General features: G+C 44.2%; 1 protein-coding gene across 1 annotated transcript; it reads right to left on the bottom strand.

Moving 5' to 3' along the window:
- Positions 1-23,257, bottom strand: ACTL6A (actin like 6A). The gene is made up of 14 exons (XM_066601511.1): positions 23,100-23,257; positions 18,746-18,822; positions 16,662-16,836; positions 12,213-12,313; positions 12,027-12,124; positions 8,770-8,864; positions 7,073-7,179; positions 6,857-6,946; positions 6,692-6,753; positions 6,490-6,604; positions 5,859-5,939; positions 4,555-4,650; positions 2,164-2,250; positions 1-523 (listed from the first exon to the last, which is right to left on the bottom strand). Exons 1-14 carry the CDS (start codon positions 23,122-23,124, stop codon positions 443-445), a joined length of 1,290 nt encoding a protein of 429 aa, XP_066457608.1. The 5' UTR covers positions 23,125-23,257; the 3' UTR covers positions 1-442.
- Positions 23,258-24,205: the final 948 nt, after the last annotated feature.

Here is a 24,205-nt window from a genome sequence, read left to right as displayed (position 1 = left end):
TTCTATGTACTTAGGCAGTAACTTTAATACTGAACCATGAGTCTGTTCAACAAAAAAAGGCTAAAATATAAAAACAAAAACTGCTGTAAGTGTTCCTTAAATATTTTACAAAAAACAAACAAAAAAAAAAAAAAAAAAAAGATACTAGCAATTTCTAACGAAACTCATGTGTTGATCCTGATGCCTTTCCTGTACATCATGTTGCCGGAAACTGTGTTGATGAAGGAGTCTCAGTGAAAAGGGAAGCTCCATGGGAGGATTATAAAATCAGGAGGTTATTGCTTGGAAACAGATGCGTTGTATGCAAATGCTTGGTACCCAAATGATTTGAGGAGTCAAACGTCTATAGGAGGCTGTTAACTACAAAAGAAGTCCGTTGGTTTCCTGAGTGCGCTAAAGCTATTTCAGAAAAGGGCACAAGACAGCGTAGAGGCATAAAAGACTAGGGGCATTTTCTTTCCACGCACTGTTTTCCCCCTTCTTCATATTCCTGTTTAGAAATCCACATCTGCTGGAATGTACCCTGCAAGAACGACAATTTAGAGTCAGAGGGCATCACCATATCACATTATTTGTAGACACATTTAGCCTATCCATGCCCCAAAGTCCTCAAAAATCAAGTTGAAAGTCAGCACTTATCCCAGCGTGTGCATGCACCCTACACTGAACATGTGCTGCTTTGACCAAAAGATGTCATCTAACAATTATTTTAATGGCTAATGTGCTATTTAAATGGCAGCGAAGCAGCCCATTAAAGGGGTTGTCTCGCGGCAGCAAGTGGGGTTATACACTTCTGTATGGCCATATTAATGCACTTTGTAATATACATCGTGCATTAAATATGAGCCATACAGAAGTTATTCACTTACCTGCTCCGTTGCTAGCGTCCCCGTTGCCATGGTTCCGTCTAACTTCGGTGTCTTCTTGCTTTTTTAGACGCACTTGCGCAGATGCATCTTCTCCCTTCGGCTGGTCTTGGAAGCATCAGCGTTTTGGCTCCGCCCCCTTGTACGCGTCATCGCGTAGCTCCGCCCATGACGTGTGCCGGTTCCAGCCTCCTGATTGGCTGGAATCGGCACGTGATGGGGCGGAGCTACGCGATGACGCGTACAAGGGGGCGGAGCCAAAACGCCGATGCTTCCAAGACCAGCCGAAGGGAGAAGATCCATCTGCGCAAGCGCGTCTAAAAAAGCAAGAAGACACCGAAGTTAGACGGAACCATGGCAACGGGGACGCTAGCAACGGAGCAGGTAAGTGAATAACTTCTGTATGGCTCATATTTAATGCACGATGTATATTACAAAGTGCATTAATATGGCCATACAGAAGTGTATAACCCCACTTGCTGCCGCGAGACAACCCCTTTAAGCTTTCTGCTCCAACCTCGATGACGATGTCCAGCCCAATCAGCTGATCGTCAGGGATCCCAAGTGGTGGATTCCAAGCAATGAACTATCGACAACCTATCCTGAGAATGGGTCATCAATAGTATATACCGGAGAAAACCCAATACCAAATCTGGGTCTCACGCATCCTCATTAGGGCTCCTACCCAGCTGGGTTTTTTTAACGCCGAGTTATCGCTGCGTTTTGGTTTTTTTCACGATTGTCAATGGGACTTTCTAATTTTAAAAACGCATCGCACAAAAATTGCAAAGCGTTAACATTAGAAAGTCCTACTGACATTCACTTAAAAAAAAAATTAAATAAATTAATAAATAAAACACACGCAAGTGGATAGGAGCCCTAAATTTTATCAGCTCCTCTATTTGGAGTAGATGGGCTGTTGCAGTACAATAAGACACCCCATGCACAGTGCATGCTCCCAGCTAAGGCACCATGTTGGAGCCAACTGCAACTCAGTTCTTAAAGAGATAGAGCATCTGGCTCTTTAAGAAAATGGGAGATTTAACCCTTTTAATAATGTGCATTTGAGAAACTACTTATATTATGGTCTATCACTGACGTTTAATTAGATGTTCCCTTTAAGGGGTGAGACATTATACAGGTAGTGCTGCCAGGCGTTGCATAATATAACCTAAATGGAAAGCAACCATCATAGTTTTGTTAATGTGCCATGATCATAAATGGCCAACAGTTTAGATTTGCTTGACAATCTACACATAAACCAACCACCAATGACTTCTACATACTGTTCACTTACCAGAGAGGCAAGGATGGAACCACCAATCCAAGAACTAAACCTTCGTTCTACCGTTGTGTTATTTGCAATCAACTTTAACCGCATGCTCTGAAATGGCGAAAAAAAAAAAGAGGAATAAAATAAATGTCGGATATTGGAATTGCAATATTTAAATAGTCACTGCACTTTTAACAAACTTGTGCTTAGGTGATAGCCAATGTTTTAACTAGCAGAAGGGCAAATCATTTTAATTGTCCTAAAATGATGTTTTTGGGCTGGGAAAAAAAAAAATCAAGTCTAAAAGTACTGACCACTAGGGGTCTCACTGCCTTCTAACTTGCTGCCCACTGCTGTAAAGTACATCTCTGCAAGGGTGCATTCACATGGCAGATTTTCACACTCCATATCTGACAGCTAGAAATATGGCTAGATTTTGCATGTGTAAATGACCAAACAAAACAAAAAAAACAAAAACAAAGAGGGGGTCATTATTTTCTATGGGAGTTGTAAACTAATCCATCACATTTTTGACATTTTTACTACTAAAACATGCGATTTTTCCACACGTAAAAAAAAAATAAAAAAAAATCACATTGCAGAGATGCAATGAGTTTTTCTTGCAAAATGCATTGTGCTGGCAGCAGAAATTGCAGTGCTGCAAGTGCGATACTAGTCAGTTTTTCAGACCCATATCACACTCACCCGTATCGAGATAAGGTGACTGAACACAGAAAATGAATGCTTTTATGTTGCCCATAGAAGGCTATGGAAAAGGGAGGAAGGGGAGAGGCACACACTGTGCTGCAGCAATAGCTAACAGTCTTACAGCCACTGACATAAGATCTACACTGCTCTGTACTGCTGTATCCTCCATGATGCAGTTATTGCTCTATGTCTGCTATAGTGAGAGGGAGCAGATTCTGCTCCACCTGCAAACTATAGAAGAGCACTTAGAAAGTCTCTACCCACCAACTCGGAGAAAAATCTAAAATAGAAAGACAGTCTGCAGAGGAGAGGAGGGATGCAGGAGGTGATAAATGCAGAATACAAGTAGTGGTGTACCTCATGTACGCACATGATGGCTTATTCTGAAAAGTCGGGCGTTATCCTAAAAGTGTGGATACATTTTAAAGGCTAGACCTAGACATTTTAGTTTTCACTACAATTTTTTTTTTTTAAATATAAAACCACTACTATGACCAAGGGCTAGAATATTAATAAATAGACCGGTTTCAGAGAGTTTGATATCAGAAGGGGAATGCGGCAAGGATGCCTGTTATCACTAATTGTGCTTGCATCAGTGACTGAGCCACCGGCAGTATTAAAAGGGGTTGTCCTGCGCCGAAACGGGTTTTTTATTTTTCAATAGTCCCCCCCGTTCGGCGCGAGACAAACCCGATGCAGGGGTTTAAAAAAAAACAAAAAAAAACGATAGTACTTACCCGAATCCCCGCGCTCCGGTGACTTCTTACTTACCTTGCGAAGATGGCCGCCGAGATCTTCACCCTCGGTGGACCACAGGTCTTCTTTGCGGTCCATTGCCGATTCCAGCCTCCTGATTGGCTGGAATCGGCACAAGTGACGGGGCGGAGCTACGAGGAGCCGCTCTCCGGCACGAGCGGCCCCATTCAGAAAGGAGAAGACCGGACTGCGCAAGCGCGTCTAATCGGGCGATTAGACGCTGAAAATTAGACGGCACCATGGAGACGAGGACGCTAGCAACGGAACAGGTAAATGAATAACTTCTGTATGGCTCATAATTAATGCACAATGTACATTACAAAGTGCATTAATATGGCCATACAGAAGTGTATACCCCAACTTTGTTTCGCGGGACAACCCCTTTAATAAGAGAAAGTATGGATATCAATGGACTGAAGTATGGAAAATAGGAGAAAAAGTCATATACAAATGACATTTTGCTGTATTCAAACGTTCCGGAGTCCGACCGCATGGTACTTGTGTCCCCTTCAATATATTAGTATATTCAGTATATGTTCATTCACCTTTGGGTGCCTCCCTGAATGACATTTCTTCATTCTTCGTCTTTACAACTATCGGGTGTATTGCCTACAGGGTGCTACGTAGAGGCTGCTCACCTGAAAAGGTTTATAGATGGTCTCCGGCAGCTTTTGGTTTATTAAAGGTGTTCTTCAATACTCTAGTGTGGCATACTTGGTGCCACACATGATTGTTCCATGCATATTTATTGCTTTGTGCTATAATATTTATTGGTTTGGCTCCACCGAGTCTTTCATCTCATACTGATCCCTCTGAGTTTGTTGTTAAGAACCCCCCAAAACATACTACATTTTGAGAATAGTTTTCTTTCACATGAACCATATCTGTGATCCCTCACTCATCTGCAGTAAACCAATGACTAAAAGGGCAGTGAAGGAAATCGACACATACCGGTGGAGTCTTCTGTGAGAGTTCCCGTGTCAGCCTATCTGTAAAGCCTTGTAACAAGGTATTACCTCCAGCAACGATCACACTGCCGTACAACCCCTAGTAAAAGAAGAAGTGCGTCAAACACAAGAACTAAGACTTCAACCAGAAGGTGGCTAATAAACTACGGGCCTTAAGGCCCTTTTACACGCAGAAATTAATCGCTCAAAATTAGTTCAAACGGCCAAAAATGAGTGATCGGTTTAAATGCTCATCTTTAAAAGCAAAACCAACGATCATCGCTAGAAATGGATGTGGCGTCTGGGCATTTCAGTCGTTAGGTGTGTCTCGCTTGGTAGCGTCTACATGTAAAGATAAGTGGAGGACTGTTTGATAAGAGGGCGTGTGCATTAGCGATGGAAAAAAAAAACAGACAAAAAAATTGTTATTGTGCAACTATGAATTGGCCTTTGTAAGTAGGTGGTGCGCATAGTTTGTGTGCAAAAAAAAAAAGATTTGTGAATTGACATTTGAGGGAATCTCTAAGTGTCGGGTTTAGGCGTTCTCTGAATTGGCCTTGTGAAAGGATCAGTAGGTGGTAGATTTAAGTAAATAGAAAAGAAGGAGTTTTGTGAATTGACATTTGAAGCGTTTACTATCACAAATCTTTAGGTAGAAGAAGCAGTGAATCAAGCTTGCGCACAAAAGATAAGTCCTCGATGTTGATGCCATGACCTTAGCATGCGAAGTAAAAGATGACAAATGTATTCGATGCCCGTTGTAGTTTCTGCAGTGCAGGTCAGAACAGCCAATGATTTACCAGCCAATGGTGGAGCACTAGTAGGGCGTGTAAAAATAGTTGCTTTGTTGTCCCGAAGGTTAACCACTGTGCCTTTTTGAACGCAAGCAAGTACGCCCCACCAAACGATAACCCCTCCCCATGAATCACTGAACGATTGGCATTTAAACCAAGCAAAAAGCAAACAACCAAACAACGGTTCTTATGCGGACTAAAAGTCAGCGATGAACGAATAATGAACGAAAAATACACGACTGCCTGTGTTTGCGTGTAAGAATTATTGCTCACTTTCAGCCGTTTGAATGAATTTTGAGCGCTAATTGTGGCGTGTAAAAGGGCCTTTATTGCGCCTCATTGTATTGTGTGAGCACTTAAAGCAGGACGGCTTTGAACTGACAGTAGTACAGTAAATTCTGATTCCTTTATTTTAAGCTGATCCGAAGGATAAATCAGGGTGGTTATAATGTAAACCATGTATATAACCTTCAGCACTACAAAAATAAGCTACTTGTGTCACCTCTGTACTTACCGGTCTGATATCTATGTCACACATTCCAACACTTGTAGTCACAACATGACTGACACCAAGCATAGTATTACCAGACAAACCCTAGAGACCAAACAGATCATTAGACTATGCCAAACGACATACATAGAAAGTTCAATAAATCCGGTTAAAATTTCAGAAGATTTACACACATGGGCAAACAATAAATAAATGATTTTTTTTTTTCATTTCTTTTAAACTTTACGATATCAAAAATATATATTTTAAACTACACTGGATCTAATGTCTACACAATAAATTAAAGCATGTGCATCAACTTACTGGATATAGCTGCAGTCACTTAACCCCTTCCAATTTTTTATTTTTTTTTATAAGTTGTACTTAAAAACTTGGTATCACCGTAATCGGACTAATCCACAGAGTAAAGACAATGTCATTTTTACTGCATTGGGAATGTCGTAAAAGCAAATGCTCTTAAAATTAAAAAAAAAATTGTGCAGTTCATTTTTTCCCCCCCATTTCTCCACAATTAGAATTCTTTTAAAAAGTTTTTGAAAGTGGGGAAGAAAAAAAGAAAATGAGAATAGCACTGCAGCAGGAAGGGGTTAATTGCAGAGTTTACATTGAAAAGCAAGTAACTTAGAAAACAGACCTTAACGTTTGAAGGATCGAACAATCCTTCTGGAATTTTAAGACGTTCAGCTCCAAAATCACAGTTATAACCGTTTGGAAACTCGTAGTGGACTGTAGGCATCTGAGCCGCTACCCTGCAGAGATGTGAGAACAGATCTTGTGAGGTTTGTAACATCACAGTGCAAATCTTATTGACCAAAAGACCTTAAGAACAAACGTACTGTTCATCGTAGGTGGAATCTGATACTTGGAGAACAGAGGCTTGGAAATCCTGTATTACCGACTGATAACATTTATTAGGAAAAGAAAAAAAGACAAGAATCAATTCCCCATTATGTAAGTGATAGAAGATAAGAACACGCAGTACAAAGTAACCTTGTACTTACACTGCACATATAATTGTGCCAGGAACGAGTGACCTGAGGTAGCTTCTCTTTTCTCTTCCAATTAGCTGGAGCCCCCTCCCGTACCGCTTCCTGAAACACCCCAAAAACAGCATCTCACCATGGGGCATGGACTGCTCAGTTATACCTTTATAATCTATATCAATCTATATCTATCTATACACACACACACACACACACACACACACTTTTTTTTACCTTAGAAGCAATCATATATGGAGGGATCAAGTCCACACCCATCTCTTGAAATAATTCTCTACATTGCATAGTAATGAAATCTCCAGCCAGAGGAGATTTTACAATCCCTACAACAACAAAAAAAAAAGTTCAATAGTGGAGATTAAAATAGTGATACACTCCTAAACATAACATCGGTTCATTTAAATCCAAAAGCACATTCCACATCAAGAGTTTACAATATCCCCCTTTGAATTTAAAGCTTTTCATGGACACAGAGGCATATTTACCAAAGCTGCTGAAAAGCTGCCTTCCTCTGGATCAACATTGTAAGACAATAGGCTGAACTGAATGGACTCATTTTTCCAGCCTTAGGCCGCCTGCAGACGGGTGGGTCGGATCCAGCGGCGAGGATTCTCGCCGCGGGACCCGACCCGAGCTCCTGCAGAGAGCAGCGCGTACTCACCCGCGCCCCGCCTCTTTCATGTGCCGGCTGCCGGCGCATGCGCAGACCGGAGCCGGCGGCGGGTGACGTTTCTGCGAGCCCCGCACAGAAATGGGACATGCCGCGGTTCGTTTGCCGCGCGAGACTTCACACGGCCGTCTGCATAGGATTGCGTTTAACAACGCAGTCCTATGCAGGCTTCCAGTGGCGAAAATCTTGCCGCGGAATTTCCGCCCGTGTGCAGGTGCCCTTAAAAGCATGCTACAAAAGGAATATCTAAGTGCTCTACTATGTGCTGTGCAAGAAAAAGGGCCAAGCCGTGTCACTCATGTATCCCTCCACCAAAAAAATTTGCCAATTTGGGTTTTTTCCCCATACTATGTTTCTCACAACTGCAGGTTGATACATTGTGACAAACAGGAGAGAGATCTGTCCCGTTTCTGCGAGTTCCCACCCCGATACCTTGTAGTAAGTCTATCAGCTGTGTGTACAGAACTGGATCATCATGTATTATCAGATTCCAAAACGAACACCAACAGCAAACAGAGGTCATGAGTATGGTGAGGAAACAAAAAACACAGTGGGGGGAGATTATTGAAGTGGTCTAAAAAGGAAATCTGTGTTGCCCCTAGCAACCAATCACTCAATGAGAGCACAGCTTTTTTTTTTTTTTTTTTTTTAAAGAGGTGCTTTAAAAAAAATGAATTAAAAAAAAGAAGAAGCTGCGCTGTGATTGGTTGCTAGAGGCAACACAGACAAACTTCCTTTTAGACCGCTTCACTAATCTCCCCTGTTGTGTTTTCCTTCTTCACCATTTTCACGACCTCTGCTTGCTGTCAGTGTTGATTGTTTGAAGCAAGAAAATCCATCATTGTCTAGACTGGATACAACTGTAACAAACCCTCAGTTGTGAGAAACAGTATAGGGAAAAAAAAAAGTTCTACAGAATCTGCCGATTATTTGTGAGTGCCGCGGTTGAGTTCTTAATCCTGCACACACTGTAATGTATTGCAGCACTTCAGCACAAGGCAGGGTTTCATCTGCCAGAATCTGAAAAGCTTTGACCAGAGACCACAATGATGACAGGGGGCTCCAGTGTTATATGAAGGACTTCTATGTAAAAACACCAGGGAACAAGGAATTCTACATGTGCACAAAGTGTTCATTAGATGGTCTCATTCCAATACGATGCATGACGTAACCTCGTGTTCAATACTGCAAGTAAAAGGCAATGTCCAGGCAAAGTACTTTGGTATTATTGAGCTTGCCCTACCTTGTTGAAGTACATATCCATCATGTACTGGAATGGCTGTAGTGTGGGTGGAACCACTATCTAGAATCAGACCTGTAGATCGACCGTTAGCAAAGCTGATGAAGGGAGTGAAGGAATCATTCTGCTCATAAGGGGAGTTTAGGGGTTGTTTGGCACATAACCGTTAAAGGGAAAGAAAACTGCAGTTTTTACATGGCATTCTTGCAGTGATCTTTTTAGTAAAAAAACATAGCCAGCTGTTAGATGTAGGTCACGTCGGGTTGTGTTCATTACTTAAGTCCATACCTTTCTTTCTGCCCCTTTAAACACTACACAAGCTAGGAAAATGAAATCTGAACCCTATAGGGGTTTTCCTGTGTTTGGCCTCCTTCACACGGGCGACAAAGTCGCGTGATTTCGTCACGTTGTTACAATGCTACAAATCGCATGTATGTGAAGCCCATGCTTTCTTATGGGTTACTTCACACATGCGATGTTTTGTAGCATGCAACAACCCGACACAAAAACTTCATGGGTCCCTACTGTCAAAGCCAAATCTAAGCCCTAGCTGCAGAAAAAAACAAAACAAACACAAACAAAGACCATCACCTTAGAAGCGTTCTCCGACGCAGCTTCTTCCCGGGTCCTGGCACTGTTTCTCTTCTTCATCTTCTGGCCGGAGACTGAAAAATCCCCGCCTCCTGGAAGCGCTGGCTATGATTGGCTGACGCTTTGCCAACCACAGCCAGTGCTCGATGAATGGCTGTTATTGAACCAATCACAGCCATTCATCCAGCACTGGCTGTGATTGGCCAAGAGTTAGCCAATCACAGCCAGCGCTCCCAGGAAGCAGTGCCAAGACCCGGGGAGAAGCTGTAGCGCTACAAGCGTTTTTGCACGGACCAGTGATGCAATATCGCTGCGGTTTTCTCGCAGCAATGCCGTGTCACCCGTCTGAAGGAGGCCTTAAAGGAGATGTCCCGAGGCAGCAAGTGGGTCTATACACTTCTGTATGGCCATAATAATGCACTTTGTAATATACATTGTGCATTAATTATGAGCCATACAGAAGTTATAAAAAGTTTTATACTTACCTGCTCCGTTGCTAGCGTCCTCGTCTCCATGGTGCCGACTAATTTTCGCCCTCCGATGGCCAAATTAGCCGCGCTTGCGCAGTCCGGGTCTTCTCCTCTTCTCTATGGGGCTCCGTGTAGCTCCGCCCCGTCACGTGCCGATTCCAGCCAATCAGGAGGCTGGAATCGGCAATGGACCGCACAGAAGCCCTGCGGTCCATGAAGACAGAGGATCCCGGCGGCCATCTTCAGCAGGTGAGTATGAAGACGCCGGACCGCCGGGATTCAGGTAAGCGCTGTGCGGGTGGGTTTTTTAACCCCTGCATCGGGGTTGTCTCGCGCCGAACGGGGGGGGGGGGGGGGGGGTGTTTAAAAAAAAAAAAACCCGTTTCGGCGCGGGACATCTCCTTTAAGTTTATGAAGCGTAATCACTGTATAAATGAAATGGTTATAAAACTTTCTACTATAGGTAAGGGGAAATTTAACAGTTACTACCAATGTTATGTTGTTCTGACTTGCACAAAAATGTGACCTAACTGCGCAGAAGTGTGCTACTGCTTGGCCCTTTGGCTCCCTACATGGAATTCATCTTAAAACGAGTTGCGTTTAGAAAAACGGCTGTGAACTCCCACCACCAGTCAGCTTTGATATAATTTATGCCAGAAACTGGCATGAATGATTGTAAAATCCAAGTGGCAAAAATTTGCATTGTTTAGTGCAGTTTCCCAAACTCCAGTCCTGACAACCCCACAAAGGTGGAGTTTGAGGGTATGTTATAGAGAGAACACCTGTTGCAATGTTGGAGACACTGACAATAATTACACCACCTGTGCAATACTAAAAAATATCCTGACCTGTTGGGAGGGAGTCGTGAGGAGGGGAGTTTTGGAAACACTGGTGTAGTGCATGGAGTGACCAGAATGCACTAAATGTATTAACCGGTTTGCACCTCTTAAAAAAAAAAAAAAAAAAAATGTGCACGCTGCGCTCCAGGGAAAGTTCTGCTTAGACTGAAGCATTAACACGTATCCCGCGACACTCGTGGGCATGAGGCCTAAGTGTGATTTTCTGATGCATTTTCCATCAAAACAGCAAGTGAACCCCATCATTGTGATAATGGCTGCTAATCATAAACTACAAACATGGGAATATACAGCATCTACATGACTAGACAGGACTACATGATTAATGATGCCAAGCCACACTAGAATCCAGAAATGGAATGATAGAACAAAGGAAATTGCTTGTTCTAACTGTGACAACGTCATACACGGGCGACTTCTGATATCGCAGCACTTTCCACTTACACTGTACAGTATATGGAGGTATACTATGTGGCTGACATTCCCACAAATGAAGGACTCCTATAAGGCCATATTCACATCTGCATTGGAGATTCTATTAGCAGCTTACATTACAATCTAATTTTTTCCAACAAAATGACAAGAAACCTCAGTGGAAAGTGATGGCCCTATTATAGGTCAAAGGGGTCTGCAGGGCAGCACCAGCATCCATCATACATTGAATCCGGCAAAGCACTCATTTCTGTTATCGAAAATGTGACACATGAATAAAGTGCAAACCTAAATGCAGCAAACCATATGTTATGTTATTAGCCGTTTAATCGTTCACGACCCTTAACCCTTTTCAATCCACTGTCTGACGTCTAAAGACATTCTGATTGAAGGCTGTACAGCTCCGATGTCGGAAGACGTTCAGCAGGGTATTCTTACTGTAGATTACTGGCCGCTCTGTTGTCGGGGGCCTCTCCAGCACGTCACATACCGCAGTACTGGCTTTAGCCAGCAGATGGTGCCATTGTATAATGGCAGAAAGAGAAAGCCCCCTAGGAAACCCTGAATCCAAAATTGGATTGCAAAGGGTTAAGGCAGTTTTTCGATATCCATGCCAGTATCAAGCCATCATGTTCTATGGCGGTCATAAAAACCATAACACATCCTAGAAATTCAGACGACGCTAAGTTGTTTGAAGCTAGATATCTAGACAAAAGCAGTAAAGCCTTTCACCTCTGCATATTTTTAAGCCAAAACCCAAGAGCCGATCCTAAACACTTAAGGGGTACAAATCCTTCCACTATGTTTTATATCTGTGCAAGTTGTACTCCAGGTTTCGGCTTACAACTACGGATACAAAATACACAAGTGTGAACGAGGCCGACCTCGGCTCTACTACTCAGAAGGATACGCAGTAAGAACTGCAGTCTTGCAGAGGAAAAACGCTGGGATATTGTAGTGCTCAAACATCAGTTCCGTCAGCTTCTCTCGCTTTGCCCTCGTATTCCACTGAAAGGAGAAAGAAAAGGAATGAAACAAGACCACAAGTACATCCTGATAATTCCTTCACCACTTATAAATTAATAAGTGTACTTACAGCAGCCTCGGACATCAGAACCGGATGTAAGCTAGCTTCAGACTTAATGTGCATTTTGTAGGTATGGTCTAAGATAGCCTGAAAGCTGTCCCAATCTTCAACTATTAAAAAAAAAGGAAAAGTTCTATTAAGCCAATCTAGCATCTGGCTGAAACCCCAAACATCTCCTTCCTGGTGTCATATAGAAAGAAGCAGAAATGGAGATAGACACCTAGGTTCCCTAACTAAAGCCTAAATCCTAGGAGCCTTGACTCCGAAGATCCAACCACTAATAGAATTCCAGAATATCTCCTCACTAATGTCAAACACCCTACATTACTGGAACCAACTGGCCCTTGGATGTGGAACAGATTCTAGGGACTCTCCAGCGGAGCTCCCATTTGAAGTCCTCTCTTATTTTATAAGGGACCTAAATCTAAATAGATGGTTGGCAAAGGGAGTAAAATTTATCTCTGACATTCTAAATAAAGGCAAACCCCTTCCTTTTCAAACAATCCAAAACAAATTCAATATTCCTGATTCAGAAGCTTTCACATATATAAAGATTCTCTCCTATAACTTCTCTTTCCCGAGAGAGTTAGAGATTGTTTCTTAGGTGCAAAAACTCCCAAGCTTCCCAAATCAGAATATTTTACAGCACATTCATTCAAAATATTAATAGATCAAAAAAAGATTCACTTACTGAATCGGGAGCGCACATTAAGAGAAAACATACCGCTCCCCAAATGGCTGAGAGCCTTTTAATGGGCCAACAAGGCTACGCTTTCAGCCAACATTCTCCAAACCCATTATAAAGTACTAACCAACTGGCACTACACGCCCTCAAAAATGGAAAGATTTTTTCCGACGCATTCTAACTCATGTTGGAGAAACTGCGGACAGGAAGGTACCCTATACCAATTTGTTCTGGGAGTGCCCCCAAATTCATAGATATTGGGAAGAAGTATTTAACACCATCCAATCCATTACTGGCATACGCCTGCAGTCTTCACCTCAGCTAGCGCTCCTCCTCATTGACTGCCAAGTAATCCCAATAAAGAAAAGAAAATGGATATGCCACTTCCTACTAACCTCTAAAAACATAGCAAAAAAATGGAGAGAAACCCATCCATCCTCAATGGAGGACCTACTGGGCGCAGTTTCAGACCATTATTGTTATGAAAATATATATGCAAAATTCAATAACTGTCTTCCCAAATTTAATAGCACTTGGAATAAAATGGCAGCAATTCGAGTTAAAAATAAGTTTTGACATGTTAAAAAAAAAAAAAAAAACAAACAAAACTGTTCTGTTGATCTTTCTCGCCTATTGCTTGAATTTAAAGAGCAATTCATCACACTTAAAGTATACAACGCTGTATAAAAAGTAAAATTTGACATGCTCATTAATGAAAAAAAAAATTGAAACAAAGTACATAATTCTACTTGCATGTGAAATGTTATGTATATGCTCTTGCTTGCTATAAAATCTATTAAAAATTTGAAAAAAAAAAAAAAAAGGAAAAGTTACATCAACTTAAAACAAAAACAGATCAACCATTCACCATGCCTTGAAATAGGAGGCTTTTAGAGGTAGATGAACAAAAAATATTAACCCCTTCGTGACCAAGGCCTTTGATGTCCTAAATGTCCACTTTGAAATTTCATAAATTTTCAAAAATGATAAATTACGCTCACCGGTGATTTGAGTTTTCCAGAACCCATGACGGCACCAGGAGAGAGGGAATCCACCTTCCCCATTGCATCAGTGGTTTACAGACCATGAGGTCACCTAACAAGCCAGCTTTTTTTTTTTATGCAACACCAGAAAAAAAGCCAAGAAGAAAAATTAAAAAATAGAGAGGAACTAGGAGGGTGCCGTTGTGGAAAAATCAAAATTACCAGTGAAAGCTAATTTTTTTCCCCCCTCACCCATTACGGCACTAGGAGAGAAAGTAGAATAGTAATTAGGGTGGGACAACAGCTTGAAGTACTTTCTTCCCAGAAGATAAGTTGAAAACGGGGTCAAGATCCAGACAATGTCTGTAAAAAGCGCAAGGAGAAGACCAAATAGCTGCCTTGCAAATTTGCTCAATACATGCATCTACTTGTTTGTCCCAGGATGTGGCCATTGCCCTAGGACAGTGAACACTGAGCCCTATTGGAGGAGGAATATCACCTGACAAATATGCTAGCAGAATGGCTGGCTTAATTTTAAAAGCTACTGTAGCTAGATCATGCAGCTTCTCCTTTATTTGGGCTTTGAAAAGTTACAAAAAGAGTACTAGTCTTTCTCCATTGAGCCGTAGACTGGGTATATTCAGGTATGCATCTACGATCATCAAGAATATGGTTATGGTAGTTAATAAAGGTTTACATAGATATGCATTAAGTGGGGATGCTAGGATCTACAAACTCCAGCTCAGATATGCTGGTACGATACAGTGGGATTTCCATACTCTTAATCAATAGAGGTCTTTGTGTAAATCTTTCTAGAAGATCTGCTTCTGGGAAAGCTGGATGACAATTAATGTAGTCTGTGTACCAGCTCTAAGAGCACACAAAGCTCTTCTAGTGTCCTAAATGACCAGTCTCCATGAGCAAGCAACAACATGGAAACTGCAGAATTCTTCAAAATGTAATACTTACAATGCAGCAGTTTTACCCGACCATAACTGTAATAGATTTTTTTAACATTTCCCAAAAGTTTGTTTTCCAGCCGACCATGATCCAGAAAAAAATTAAAGAGGCCACACTCACCTGTCCTGGGTCCCTGGAACTCCAGCGAAGCACCCTCGTTTTCACCACTGGGTCTGTTTACAAGCTGCAGAGTCAACCTGTGACTGGGACGCCTGCCTCACACAGCATCAGGAGATTCTTGGCCCCATCAGACTCCCAACCTGTGCCGCCCCGGCATTGGATCCCGCTCCTGGACTACGGACCACGGTCAGCCTTCAGCTCTCCTCCCGTGCCGCTAGAGGATCCCATGCTGCAGATGGAGGGCCCTGCACCATATCACCACCAGCAAAGCCTTCTCTGCCTACAGAGCTATTGGTGCTGCCATTGGCCCCACGTGCTCTTCCTGACAATGAAAACTCTGCTTTTCAGAAAGAGCAAGTTGGGCATGGGAGCCCTTCACGATACACTTGGGCATGCACCACTTCACCTCCAGCTCGCCGATTCTCCTGCTTCCTGTGACGAAGCGTACATTGTCGGCAGTCTCCTTCCTGCCAGTCGATGTACACTAAGTCAGTTTACAGCCTGGGAGGGAGAGTGCTGAGTTTCTGCACAGACTGCTCATGTGAGCTGTCTCTGGAATAGATTAGCATTCCTTCCTAGCCAGTGAAGGCTACAAAAACAGACATGTGACCTTCACTGAAGAAGGTGAGGAATGCCAGCTTCATAACAAACCGGCCCGGCTGGAGGAGACGTGACACCAGTGACTGTAGAAGCTAAGGGAGAAGACGCCTTAAGAAGACTGCCTGTGGAGGAATAGGGGAGTACAGAATTATTTTTTTTTTATAACAAAACCCGTTTAAGATGGCCGTGACTCCTGGAATCCTTTATCTTTTTCAGACCCCCAACAGTTTTCTTTTAGAGTCTCCAATCGGCTTTCACCAAGTTCTTTGGAGTGGTGATAGGCGCCGACTCAGTTTTCACATTTTGGCTTGACCTAAGCTCTTGGGAGGAGCGGGGCTTCCTGATTCAAAGAGGTACCATTTCACAGCTGTACCGCTATGCCTTCTTGACTGGCATTTTCACAGAACCACAAAACAACGGGCGAGCCGACAGCCAGCTCTCACGTGGTCTCATATCCATAAGCTACCACTGCTATCTGTTGACAGACCTGTTGATAATCCCCATACTCTTATCGACCACTCTTTTAGGGCTATTGGATGTTGTGATGGGTAGGGGGTATATTGTCTACACTCCCTGGGCCCCTCACTCAACTTTTTTTTACAACCCTGCCTTTCTTCCCCTGGAATGCAGGCGAATAAATTCTTGAGTTGCAATGCGATGCAAGATGTGCGAATACATCAGATACTCAATAGGTCATCTATACCTACCTTCTCTGCCATGCAGTTGGCCTTTCCTAATGTCCCCCTCCCTCAGCTTGCTTATCGACAGCTCATCTTTATCGCCGAAGGTTCTATAGAGATCCCGGTTTCCCTACCCAACCCACAGCATTTGAGAACCCGTTTCTTCCTTACTACCTTTCCTGTAGTGGGTCAGTTGTTACGTCCAGTTTGGGTTCAGTGGGTTTGCAGTCATAAAATTTACAACACAATAGTTTTGGTTTACCCAAAGAACGTAATCTTATACCGGTTGACCCGTCAGCTGCTTGCACTGTGAACTCCATGAGCCCTGTACCAGTACTGATGTTTATCTGCTTATATGATTAAACATATATGTGACCAGGAATAGTTCATAACAGTTTTCTATTACAGTGAACACATGAAGAGTTCTTACTCATTCCGTTTTTGAGCGGTGAGCAGGCCTCCATGTTTTCCCGCGGTACCCTGAGTGAGTTGGTATCTATGAAGTATGTTGGTCCTCTTGCTTTGTTTTGATCGCCATCTGTCTCCATTGGCGTGTTTCCATCATCCCTGTCGAGTACTACTCCAATTGTAGTAGGGAAATCTACCTGCGATATTCAAGGAAAAATAGGATTCAAAATATAGCAAACTACTTATTTTGTGCATGAAGTTACTTATTAGTTGTTTCTTTGTATTAACCCTTTGTAAATCTGACCTTTTTTTGCTTCATTTCCACCATTATTTACTTTTCCATTGATGTAACCCTAGGAAGGATTGTTTGGGGGTTTTTTTTGCAGAACTAATTGCATTTTTTCAATGGGACCATAAAATGTATATATTTTTTACAGTTATTCCCAATCTTGTGGATATATAACTTGAAACAACCCCTTTAAGTCAGATTCAACAAATGTCCCTATTGCAACCACTCATCTTCTATCACCTTTATAAGAAGCCCCCTCCCATGTGACAAATCACAGCACATTTACTCCATGGTGAAAGAGCTAACAACAAGAAAAAGTTAATAGAAAACCCATCATGACCTTTGAGCCCCATAAACTACTGTCTGTGATAGAGAACCGCCCACAACAGCAGATGCTGATGGTGTCTATTAACCCTCTAAATGCCACTGTCAATTCTGACAGCGGCATTTAAATGTCCCGATTGTTGTTTGGTTATTGCAAGGTGCTGTTCAGCAGCCATGGCAACCAGGGGCTTTCTGAAGGCTCCCAGGGCTGCCATGAATAAAAGCCCATCAAGGTGTACCTGTGACAAGCCTTCATAGATTGTCAAAATGCAGTACTGTGGTATTACATTGCACTGTTGGAGCAATCAAATGATTGCAAGTTCAAGTCCCCTATGGGGAGAAAAAGTGTAAGAATAGGTAAAAAAAAAAAAGTTTTATTAATTATTAAGAAAAGTAAAGAGGTAGTAAAAGTTCAACTCCACCTCCCCTTTTGCTATATTAAAAAGAGAAAAAAAAAAGTAAAAAAAAAAAAATCAAAGTCACAAAGTAAAAAAAAAATGGTACTAATAGAAACTAAAGGCTAAACAACGTCCCGCGTGAAATGAGCCCTCACACAACAATCTCAATTAAAAAATAAGACTTATGACTCTTTGAAAGAGAAAAGAAAAACAAAAAAAAAGCACCATTTTTAAATGGCTAGTCATGACAATATACATCCATTTTTGGCAGTGAAAGAGTTAAAGGCGATTTCTTTCTCCAGTTGTATGAAGAATATAATGTAAATGCAAGAGATGCAATAAACAGCGCTGTAGCAGGGATCAAAAAAATTAAATAAAAATAAAAACAAAAAAAACACGAGCACAATCAAAAACATTTCAGTCAATAACTCTGATACCAGTCATTTTTACTACGTGCAACTGTGGTAACAGGACTTGTCAGGGCGGGCTCAAAAGAGCGCAATTTCATTGTGTATTCCGCGCACATAATACGCGGTGAATGGAGTCAATAAAAGTATATTGATCCAGTGACACTTGCGTGTATTCATTGCACATACGGTGCATAAAACAAAGACGCAGTGTGTGCTAGTTTACTGCGCATTACGTGCGATACAGCCCTATTGTTCTCTATGGGTGCGAAATAAACGCTGCACCTACGCAATTGCATTTGGCAAGTACGGCGTGTATACGTGATGTTGCTAAGCGACAGAGCGAGGAATTATTTTAAAAAGATGAGAAACACGGAAGACTGTGCACGACAGCATGCGTGAGGTGCCCATCATGCGCAGTTACAAATCACGGCTCACACAGCAGTAACACACATTACACACGCAGCATTTTACCACACGCTCGTGGGCGCCGTTTCTCTGTACATTCAGTCTACACTTGCTTTAATTGGGTAAAGAGTAATATTTCTTATTTGGATGATGCAAGAAGTCTACTTTAGCCTTTTTGGCAGCATTTGGTAGCGATTCTTTTTTCTCCTGTGTGATACCACCAATACACCGCAGTCCGCACGTGTCATCGATATACAACACAGGTATGTCAGCCGCTCACCTTAGGACAGTCCTCTCCTGCGTAGCCGGCACGTACCGAAAAGGAGCCGATGTCAAAGACCAAGGCCCCCACCTCATCTGCAAGGGAAAGACCGCACCGTTACTGGGCTGATACACACAACGGTCATCGGTAATGGAAAGGCTTACCTGTTTGCAAAACCGGAAACATCTCTTGGGCTGCTCATACACGTTAGCAAAAGGGCTGCGGTCAAAAACGCGACATTTTCAAATGCATTGTAAACGTTCAATAGCGTTTAAGGCACCCCATCACTGCGGAGTACTTAAACGCATCAAAATAGAGAAGATGGCGCTCGGAAACCGCAGCGTTCAACCTCTAGTCTGCAAAGCCCCCATTGAAATCAACAGAGCGTTTCACGCGGCCATCCGTGAAGGGTGTTCGCACTCCTACGCTTGTCTCTGGTACATGAAATCTAGAAATCTCCCATTACAATAAGCCGTCCGTGTGATACTAGCAGATTCTACCTCATCTTGGCTTGTTCACTGTAAAGGCTCTCTACTCTTAGGCTGGGTTCACACGGGGTGGATTCCCGTCGGATATCTCACGGTTTGGCCGCAGCAAAAACCGCGAGATTTCCGCCGGGAGAACCGCTGCGGTTTAAGCCGCGGCAGCTTTGAAGCGGCCCGGCCGCTTGCTTTTCCGTTGTGGCCGGCGCTCCATAGAGGAGAGCGTGGCCGCGACGAAAATAAACAAAACAGAAAAGTAAATAGACATGCTGCATCTTCTGAAACCGCGGCTGCAGCTTCAGCCGGATTTACCGCAGCGGATTGGCCGTCCCGTGTGGACGTGATTTCTGAGAAATCTCGTCCACATGGCTGGCTAATCCCGAAATTAGCGTCCGCGGGCTGATTTGCCGCGGCGAAATTCCGCACGGCAGAACCGCGGCAAATCCGCCCTGTGTGAACCCAGCCTTAGGCCTCTCTTACACAGGCGTTTGCAAACACAGTGTTTGTCAGCAGCGCTAGCCTGCGTTATGCCAGGGTTATGGCTGCGTTTTCAGCATGGGTGCTGATAAGAGAAAAGAAAATAAATCAATACTTACCTAGTTGGTGAAGTCGCTGTCCCCGGCTGTCAGGACCTTGTGAAGCTGGCCGATTGCTCCGATTGGCTAACTGCTGTTGAGTGACAGCTGGCTGAGCCAATCAGAGCCAGCAATGAATGAATGGCTGAGATTGGACGCATCCAGTGCCGGCTGTGATTGGCTGAGTGGGCAGTCAATCAGCGGTGTGCTCAGCCAATCAGAGCAATCTCTTGTTGGAGGCGGGGATTTTGACTCCCGTCACCAGAGAAAAAAAACTCCCCTGCCAGCTGACAAGTCTTGAGAGCGCCACCGAGGACAGCGACATCACCTGGGAGGGGAGTACAGATTTTCTTTTTTTACTCCAACAGTGTAGCTAGGGTGTTTAGCGCTGCCAAAAGCCTAGTACCAAGTAATGCCGTGTTTTAGGCAGCGCTGAAACCGCTGCCCGTTTATTTCAATGGGCAACGCAGGGCTGAAAACGGACAAACATGGAACATGCAACGCTGTTGAAGATGCTGCGTTTTCAGCCTTGTGTGTGCAGCCCCATTGAAATGAAGGGGATCATTGTACAGCGTTTAGTGGGCATACCTGCGCAGCGCTTTGAACATGCATTGAATAAAACCCATTGTTTTCTACGGGTTCGTTCACATTATGGTATTTTGCACATGCGCTTTGTTCACACCAGGAAATAAAAAAAATCATGCCCTATTTTCCCGCGTATTTGCACATGGATATAGCACACATCGAGCTGGTTAATCTGATTGACCATTACAATCGATGGGAGTATGCGTGCGTGTTTTTTTGCGTACACAATTTGCATGTGCCAAAAATCTATAGTAACACCGCCGGCCCCATTAAAAACATCTGGAAACGCCTGGATGAGAGGTGTTTTCACATGGAAACAGCCGCGCACATCCCTGCGGAGCTGAAGGAAATTCCCTGGCGTGGCTGTCACCGCCGCGGCAGGAGATTGCGATGTCCTCCCATTGTTTGGTTCATCCAGTACTGCTCAGCCAATCAGAGCCATCGCTTCCTGGAGACGGGATTTATGAACCCAGCAACCAGGAAGTGATCCTCTGTGGGTGTAGGAGGCCTGCAGGACGCCCGGCGGAGCTCCAGAGAGCAGCGGGAGGACCCGGACCGAGGCTGCTAGGGGTAAATATTCACTTTTTTTTTTCGAATGTAGCTAGGGCTTAACCTTCTCGCGATGATATCACGGACAGCAGCGATGCGTGCCGCCCCCCCCCAAAAAAAAAAAAAAAAAAAAAAAAAAAAAAAAAATTACAGAGATAAGGCTGCAATATCGCTGTCACCCATGTAAAAGAGGTCTACCATGTATGAAAATCGCAGAGGAAGGGCTGAGAAGGTTGCCAGTCAGTTTTATACAGAGGTATTGCAGTGTATAGTTACACGAACATGCAATCCTCTGATCGCTCAATATCATTAATGCATCAATTGAACAGTACACACTACGGCCACATGAAAACAAGTTAGTAAAATTCTAGTTTTTTTTTTGTTTTTTTTAAATGAACATTTTTCAATACATTCTATTTACCGAGAAAACAGTGCTATAAAAATTCAACCCAACCGGCAAAAGAGCGCACCTACGGTTACGTCAATGCAAAAATAGCTTTTCTTTAAAAAAAAAAAAGCTGTATATTCCTCCACATTGTTTGCCACAATGACAATGCAGCAATACTCAGCACAACCACTAGTGGTGTACGGCGCTGTGCCTGTTAGACGGTGAAGAGGCCACATTGCTCACCTGAGGACCACAAGAGCCTGGCCCCCAACGATACTGATAATCTATCCCAGGAACAGTCCAACAATGTTGTAGCCCTGAATAACTTCTTTAGAAGGGTTATCCAAGATTTAAAAAAGATAATTTTTTTTTTGAAATGGCTACAAATGGGGTGGGGGAGGGGGGTGACACACAAATAAACCCACTACTCCCCTACTCTATGCCTCTGGAGCGGTCTCCTTACATGCAGGGGCACACTATACTGCTGGTGACCACTGCAGCCAATCAGTGGCCATGAGAGTCAGATGGCGTCCTCCTGGCATCACCGCTCCCTTCCCTCTGATGCCAGCAGATGGGCATGGCAGTGGTCATCTGGGAGGACAACGGGAGATGTCTGCCCGTCGGTGGTCCAGCGCTGCGAGTGGTGGGTTCTTCACGTTGTAGCCCATTTGCAGTGCTTATTAAAGGGATCCTGTCATTGGCCATGTTTAGTACTCCATGGACAGATGTGTAGATAAAACTGTATATGTAGTCTTTGGCACCTTCTACGGTAATCCCCCACCTTGAGTCATGGGGGTGGGCTGTTGGACCCCCGAGTCACCACTGTATGTACAGCTAGGCAGCACAAGATTTCCCCACAGCTTGCGCGGATGTTGGCAGCCAGGTCGTGGGCTTTAATCCCGGGTGATAGTAGATATACAGCTCCTGCAGGAACAGGCGGGGGTCTGGGCTGTCAGACAGCTGAGGACCCCAAGATAAGTAATAGCTTCTGCCTGCTCCTGCACAGGCTACATAGTGAGCGCTGTATGGAGAAAGCAGCACTGCACGGCCACCATGAGCTCACCGGTGACCCCCGCCATGTCAGAGCTGCAGGGTCCTAGCAGACCCCATGGGCAGCTCTGGCAGTGACTACTGTCACACTAGGGGGGCAGTGTTCCCTGTTAATAGGGCTCCTATGGATGACCCAATTACAGTGGAAAATAAAAACACAATGTGTAAAATTGCTAAAAAGTGTCCGGTCCTTTAGGGAGTTAAAAAAGCAAAAATAGTTTTTTTGTATCTGCGTACAGCGGTGTCACATGTGCAGCGGAGCGGCCGGAGGTTCTGATGCAGATCCAGCTGCAGATATCAGAAGACGCAGCGCCGCATGCGGCACTTTTTCCATTCCACAACTGCGCAGTTGGGCGTAACCCACCATAAGTAATGTTGCAAGAAAATAGAATCCCCAGCACAGGTGTGAACGCACCCCAACTCCAGCAGTGCTACATGAGGAGCGTCCCTACCACAGGCATTAGTACCAGGGAGCCTCAGGACTTCACTATCGTGCAATGACCACAATAGTCACGTGAGGGGTGACCCCAAGTCACCCCAGCTGGGCACTGAGCACTGCCGGCCATCGCCCTCTACAGGAGGCAGCACTACTGATGGGACGCAGACTAGCACCGCTGGAAGTCCCAGCACTGTGCTACCGCAGAGAGCGCCCCCTGGTACACACGAGGCGGTACCGCACACACAGATTTGTCATTAGTAGCAGTAGACCGGTCACAGTAATCATGGCTTCCGGCCTCCCTTACCTCCGCCGTACACGCCTCCGCTCATCTCCAGCTTTGCACAATTATACCCCGGTACCGGGTTACCACAACCGAGGACTGGAGCCGGGAAGAACACGCTACGCGCCAACAATGGAACGCTCTCGCCGCACGTTATCGACGTCACTGCCGGTATAGACCAATGGGCTGTCAGAACGCATACAGCCCCGCCCATCCACGGCGTGAGGAGAAATGCGAGCAGAAGGCGGAGACACGGTCATTGCACCACCGAACTGCGCATGTGCGTGGTAATTCCAAGAATAACGGAAGTACCTTCCATGTTGGTACTCGCCGAGGTAGAGACGTAGCTCACACAGGGTGTACTAAGATGGCCGCGCAAGGAAAGGGCAGATGGTAGGAGTATGGGCGGTTCCATGTTCGCTAGTGATGGGGAGTTTCAGAGAAATCCTTTTTTTCTAGTCTTTAGTAATACATGATGTCAGTATTCTAGTAACATGTGACTTTATATGGGAGTCAAGGCTGAAAAATATCGTAATTGCTGCAAAATAAGGAGAATCCCAGAGGAAAAATTGTGGGATACCAAGAGGCACGCCTTCATTTTAAATGTTATCATCTTACATAGTGCACTTCTACAAACATTTCCCATAATGCTGCAGGGTTAGGGCCAGTTCACAACAGCATATGCATAGAATGCTGCGTGTATAACCACGGTGTGAGCTGGCGGTGAGCATTGAGTATTTCATCTCCACCCCCCCCTGAGCGCTGGTTGTTTATGGTTTACTGGCATATTATAGTAAGGGAGGGGACCTGCTGTATTATTGTATCTTGACGCCACCGGAAGTAGTGGTGGAGCCAAGATACAGGGTGTTTGACAGGGCGTTGATGCCCCCTGTTCGTGATTGCTGCACGCCTGAGCCGACGTGGAGGAAGGTGAGAGCCGGCAGTCACCACATGTGAGCGGTGGCCATGCCGTCGCCACGTGTCAGCGCTGCAGTGGCTTATGTGAGCGGCGGTGGAGCGCAGTGTGAAGAGCTCAGCAGTTTGCCGGCAGCGGCGCCGGCATCTACGCTCCCCGGCCAAAGTGTGGATTGCTTTTAGCCTGCCCTGGAGGGTCAGGATTAGGGATCACT

This window comes from Eleutherodactylus coqui, chromosome 1, assembly GCF_035609145.1.
Source record: "Eleutherodactylus coqui strain aEleCoq1 chromosome 1, aEleCoq1.hap1, whole genome shotgun sequence".
Classification (NCBI taxonomy): domain Eukaryota; kingdom Metazoa; phylum Chordata; class Amphibia; order Anura; family Eleutherodactylidae; genus Eleutherodactylus; species Eleutherodactylus coqui.
The sequence above is the reverse complement of the archived record's forward strand: the minus strand, read 5'-3'. Positions and strand labels throughout refer to the sequence as shown.

Bases quoted from the DNA above. Each gene is read 5' to 3' on its own strand.
- ACTL6A (XM_066601511.1), bottom strand. From the start codon at position 23,124: ATGAGCGGAGGCGTGTACGGCGGAG. The intron at 12,314-16,661 runs GTAAGAACTCTT...TTTTTTTAATAG, and splicing joins ACCGCTCAAAAACGGAATGA to TTGAAGATTGGGACAGCTTT. The intron at 7,180-8,769 runs GTAGGGCAAGCT...TTGTTGTTGTAG, and splicing joins TGGATATGTACTTCAACAAG to GGATTGTAAAATCTCCTCTG.